The 6,124-nt window shown below is 35.9% G+C and overlaps 1 protein-coding gene across 1 annotated transcript in view; it reads right to left on the bottom strand.

Moving 5' to 3' along the window:
* Positions 1 to 561: 561 nt before the first annotated feature.
* RET (ret proto-oncogene) overlaps positions 562 to 6,124 on the bottom strand; it is a 35,920-nt gene continuing 30,357 nt past the window's right edge. The window contains exons 18-20 of the mRNA XM_074154957.1: positions 4,337 to 4,436; positions 2,538 to 2,685; positions 562 to 719 (exon numbers count right to left, since the gene is read on the bottom strand). Of these exons, the coding sequence (XP_074011058.1) occupies positions 562 to 719; positions 2,538 to 2,685; positions 4,337 to 4,436 (406 nt within the window). The remainder of the gene's footprint in view (positions 720 to 2,537; positions 2,686 to 4,336; positions 4,437 to 6,124) is intronic.

Below are 6,124 nucleotides of genomic sequence, written 5' to 3'. Positions count from 1 at the left end.
TCTCAAGTCCTCTATTGAGTTACTTAATGTTTGATTCCAACCCAAGATACAGGCTTTGGTAGCGCCAACGCCATTGTAACACTTCCCATTTGACAGCGAGCTCAGTAATTTGGGAGCCTGTTTCCCCTCTCCCTTCCATATATTTTTTGTGCTTCCTGCTTAGATCAAGTGGTCGTACGCTAACAGCCACTATAAAAGTAGCAGTTCAAGTACATTTTCCCATCCAAGAAAGCTGTAACACAGGATGGTTAGTCTAAAAAACAGCGAGAATAAAGTGTGAGGCCATTTGCAGTAAGAAGTTGCCAACTGGAACCATTTGCAAAATGGCAATCTAGAAAGAAGTACTGGAACTACAACTCTTATCCAGCTTGATATGTTTTCTGAAAGGGGAAATCACCAACTATAGTCTTCAGCATGAATAACACACTTTAGAAACTACCAATAAAAGGGTTTGCCAATTTAAAAGTCAGTTGTTGATTGTACAAAGAACGAGCCCATGGACTTTCCATTCTTTGCATCTTTGTTTCCCTCAGGAATCCATTACCTTTCACAAAGAAAATTTTAGCTATCAAACTTGTCCATAAATTTTGCCGCTGAGTGTGAAACCATCCAGTTAGCATATACACTATCATTTGCATATCTTGAAAACACAGAGTTAGTGCCATCGAATCTTGTGAGTGGAACGGGGCTCTCCTCAGGCCAGTTCGGGTATGACATGCCTAAAAATGAAAACAGATAATTTTTTCTGCACTGAAGAACCATAACTTCATGTGCAGACAGTAAGGCCCTTGGCAAAACTCCCTTCAATATTTCAAGCCAGTCCACTGGATTTTGTCCCAAATCAATTCGTATAAATGATGTTTCAAAATCCCTGAAGCACAAATTCAGATGTAGGCAAAAACCCTGAAAAAATAAAGTGCTTACTTGATAAAAAAATGTGTGTGCGCACGCACATGTGCATAATAAAAAACTAGTAATTTTTCTTCTGATGAGCCTCCAACTTTCCATAATTTTCTTTTTTAACAATCATGTAGCAATATATTGCTTTGCAAGAGGAAGTTCTTGCTGTACAGGAAGTGCTCCAAGAATTAATAAACCTATTTGGGACAGGATCCAAAGTCCATTCCAATGACTGAGAGTATTTCCATTTACTTAAACGGGCACCTTTCCTTTGGCTTCAGTGAGGTTTTGGGGACACTCTCACACCCTCACATGTATTTCAGGCATGTAATTATTTAGATTGAGTCCAGTAACTGCTTCTCAGTTGAGGCACAAGTGATCACCAAGACGGAAGCAGAGTGCTTAGCACCATGTTGATCCAGCTGCACAAGCAGAGAACCAAACCGGGGTCAAGATTTTCAAAAACAGAAATCTGATTTTGTTGCTTATTAAGCATTCAGCGTCTGCCATCAACCTCGGTGGCAACTTTTTCTGTTACTGCATTCTTTTAACAATCTGCCACTAAGTGCCCCAAAGTGAACGTGAGTTGGGGGAACCTATTAAAGAAAATGATAGCTAGGGTATAGATCAAAAATAGACCCAAAGCCATGTTGTAATGGCAACTTTTAAGCTAAAAGATGCAACTTTTCAGAAGTCGTACTGCTTGAAGAATGAAAAAAAATATCTGTGATGTTAGTAGATATCTAAACCCATGTAGAATATTTAATCAGGAGACAAAATTGCGGAGTTTTGGCAAGAACCATTTTTACTGTCCATCTCACCATCACAATATGAAAGCATATGTTCTTTTTAAAAACACTTGCTACATCATTCAATCAAGGTTTAGTACTGACATCTTCATAATAAATCAAAGGACGTGAAAACAGCTGAGTGTATTTTCAAAATGCCCATTGTTAAGTCAATTCTCAAAGAACTTTACATGTTGATTTAGTCTGTATATAATACTTATATACAGTATTTCTACCTTCTGTATATAATACTCTGGTTTCATTCTATGATACATTAAATAGACATTTCAGCTTATGGATCTGGAATGCATTAACAGCAGCTGAAATTTAGAAATCCATCTTGACAAATGAAAAAAGTTGCAGATGGGTCCTATCATTGAGCTATGGCAAGAAAACAGTATTTAAAAAAAAAAAAAAAAGTCTATTGCTTAAATTAGAGGTGCAGAATCTAACATACTTTAAATGTTCCTAGCCTCCCCCAACAGGATAGTTGAATTAGATACTCATTAGCATTTTATATTTCCCCTGAGAATACTTCCCTGATCTTTTGTTTTCTTTTACTGTATGATATCTAGTCATTTTACTTATTTTCACATCCTTTTAAAAACGTTTATTTTAAACACATCTGCAAAATGACTAAAGGATGATCCTGATGCAAACTTTGACATTTACCAAAAGAAAAAACAAACAAACAAAAAAACCCAAAAGAAGCTTCCAAGCAAATTTTGAGTGGCTTCATTCAGACAAGAAACACTGTAATGGGGTTACAGAGTCTGAGAACAGTGCAGAAGAAAAATCATTTTTTTTTTTTGTGTTGCTAGAATCTAGTAAATGCATGTGAAATTCTACCATAGAGTTTGTTTTCAATCCATGTGGAAGGGAGGGTTCGAGGGAGGGGAGCATTATTACAGTCCACGAGTGGTGTCTCCTCTTCTGAGAGCCCATCATCATAAAGTAAGGAATCGGAAGGTGTGGAAGCTGCAAGATCTAAGTAGTCCTAAGAAGTGGAGACAGAAAAAGCTGGGTTAACATAGGCGGCAGTGTTGCTGGTGAGGTATAGATGCTAAAGGTGCATCTGGTTTCTTGAAAACAAGTAACTACAGACCCCACTGCATTTGTCCTTTGATAGTACCTCTGGCACCTGAGCGGGCTCTCCCTTCCTGCAGCTGTAGCGTCTTTGGAAGTGTCTGATTTGCCAGAACACAAGACGTGCTAGAGACATATTAATACTTCCCTTAATTCTGCACCTCAGTAAAATAACCAAGAAGTTTAAGGGCTGTGCTAACTGATTGGTTTAACCTTCAGTTTCTGTTATGCCTGATACATATGTATGCCTGAAATATATATATAGATGCATATGTAACTTAAAGGAGAAGGTACTCTGATCTTCTCATCATTTTACAAAAACTATTGCATAATCACGTATAAAATTAGCTGCATAAATATTGCCAAATAAAGCTTTTGCTGCTGTTTTTCTACAACTAATTATTTAGGACAACCACAAGAATTCTTAAGTTTTCATCTATGCTGCTGAGTTGCTTTGATGTAAAAAAAACAAATACGAAGCATTTTCAACTAATCTAAAATATACTTTTTCCTTTCAAAATGGCTTTTCCTTTGGAAATTTACTGAAATTAAACTTTAAAGAGGCAAATTTACCCAATTTTATAAACTGAAAAATCTTCACAATTTTTCATTCAGAAAGCCAAGAAGAAAAATGACTAATTTGTTGAGCTCCATTTTGGATTGGCTTTGGTTCAAATTATGATGAAAATTTCAGAAAACTTGCCAGCCTCTGTATTACAAGTCTGGCACTGGACATGCAGATCATTTGCATACCGATTCTCAGCAGCTCTAAGCTAGCGGTTGATGAGTCAAAGTTATTTAATGTACAGCCTAGACCTTTCATTTTGTCATTTTTAACTTAGAACTTACTTTTAGATTCACATTCTGAATAAAATTATTCCCATTTGTTTATTAGTCCTTTTTGCACCCAATGCAAATGCCACCACATTCTCAAATCAGTGAAATCTGATAATGGTCACTGTATTTCCTCTGTTTTTCATTTGTAACTGCCCCTCTTCCCATAACTAGTAGATTTTTAGAAAAAAATATTATGTCTTTATATGCAAGTAGGTATGTATACATTTTATAAATATATGCAATTTCAAATTATTTTTAGACCACAGCATCCATTAATTCAAGGAAAGTCTATACAGAATTATAATAGTTCTAAAGTAACTCAGAATGAAGGAATCATACAGCTTTCGTATCTCTGTTGCTATCGTCATATAACTAAATCGGATTCAAGGAAATACTAGTTCTAGGCTTCCTAGGGTTATGTATTCAGGAATGCAACTTAGAAGTAACTTTTCACAGTAATTTTTTAATGGTGGTTTTTTTTTTTAATTTAAGGAAGCTAGACAGATAACACATCTGCATTTAGGGTTGAAGTCACCAACGCCACTATATGAAGTAGTACTGCTTTCAAAAAGCTGAATGCATTTGGAAGAAACTAGGTATTTAAATGCTGCAAAATTTGATGAAAAGTAAATTACTTTTATTTTATAAAAAAATTAATTACTTTTGTATATTGAAACTCAGATGATCACAAAACCTTTCAAAACCTCACACTTTCCCACACTTACCCTACTTTTCACCATCATTTTCTCTAGTTCCTTGCTGATCTCAGCAAATGTTGGTCTTTTATCGGGCTCTTGCTTCCAACAGCGCAACATCAGGTTGTACCTGTGACCCACCACAAAGTGAAAAAAATAATAAATTGTTAGAAGTGGGTCATGCTTCTGCTCAAATAATTTATTGCACTGACGTTGAACTGTGGCATGAAGGCCATCTACAAGTACATTAATCTTCGTTGTGTGTTGTGTTAAACCTTGCCTTGAATCAACAAGTGACATTCACAAGAACGGGCTTTTATTTTTATGAGTCTTCATGAGTTTAAATGATGATATGCTTGGCTGTCCTTGAAGGACTGTAGTCTTAGGTTTCTTTCATTACGTTCGCTTTCCCAAAGGCCCATCCCATGTGTAGGCAGCATGCCAGATTTCTAATTGATTTTGTTTGCATATGACGTTGAAGAAATTTGTGTATCATCACTGATGTGCATCTCTCAACATGAAAACTCTGCTGTTATATCAGAAAGCAGAATTCTGTTCTTCATTTGTTTAAATTCTGAAAAGTTTCTATAAAATTTTCTTCAAAGTGAAGCTCAACCTAAGACTACTTGCACAAACTAACATTCTTTTGATTACTTCTATTATTGTTATTTTGATTATGACTATCACTATTCTGTCTTTAACTGCCTTCTATAGCATGCAGCATGGAAATGAAAGGCAGCAGAATTAAAGCTTTATAGCTGAGTAACTGTCAGACAGACATTGGCCACATTCCAGATGTGTAACTCTCTGACCTGTGCCGTTCATGGTAGTTTGCTAGCTCAACTGTTTTCAGGATTAAGTAATCTAGTCACAAAAGTGCTCTAATTGTGGTAATAGTAGGCTACAAGAACTACAGCAAGCTATTGAAAAGCACTGCATTTTTTTTCCATCATCCATGATCTCTCTCTTACTTGAGTGGAGAATGAAATTTAAGAAAAATGGTCCTTAAAATGGGCTCTCAAAGGCTGTCAGAAAAATTTCCAAGTAAAACAGAAAAAATCTGAACCAGTCAGAAAACCATGATGTGGCTTGAATAAAAAAAAAGAAACTCAGGCATAGTCAGCTTGCCTAACATAATAATTATCAGATATAACATGTTTGAGGAATGAAGTCTTAATCCCTGTTGAGATGAAACAAAAAAAAAAAAAAGTATTTGCTAGAGGATGTTTGCAAGTGACTCTTGTAAACTTCTACCCTGCCCTGAGTTCAGAAACCCTTAATGTTTTTCCTCTGTATATGGTATTAAAAAAAAAAATAATTACATTATTTATACTGTACTTTCTCAGCCCAGATGTGGCCAAAGCATCCTTCATATTGAAAATCAATCGAAAGAGATGTCATAGTGATTATAGCCTGGTGACTTCCTAAAAAAATCTGACCATGGCCAGATTTGGAGGCTGAACATAAAATCATTCCTCATCTCCAAATGCCATAGAAGAACCACAGAGAGAAGATACTTCACATTGAGAGTGTTTTAATAAATCAGCCAATAAAATATGAACCGTCTCCAAATAGAAAAGAAATTGCCATGGGCTTATCAAGTCACAGAAAATTTGTGTCTTCTAGGGTATAGATTTCTGGGTCAAGGTATCATTTCTATATAATGCCAGGGCAACGAGCAGATAATGACTGTGGATGGAACATCTATCTCATTTGCAGAAAAGTACAGAAACATTTCCTTGAGTATTTCAGCTACCACTGCGTTTTGAGAAACTCTTCTCCTCCCCTCACCCTCAAAATTTATGAATATTCAACCTT

This window comes from Numenius arquata, chromosome 10 (assembly GCF_964106895.1).
Source record: "Numenius arquata chromosome 10, bNumArq3.hap1.1, whole genome shotgun sequence".
Classification (NCBI taxonomy): Eukaryota; Metazoa; Chordata; class Aves; order Charadriiformes; family Scolopacidae; genus Numenius; species Numenius arquata.
The sequence above is the reverse complement of the archived record's forward strand: the minus strand, read 5'-3'. Positions and strand labels throughout refer to the sequence as shown.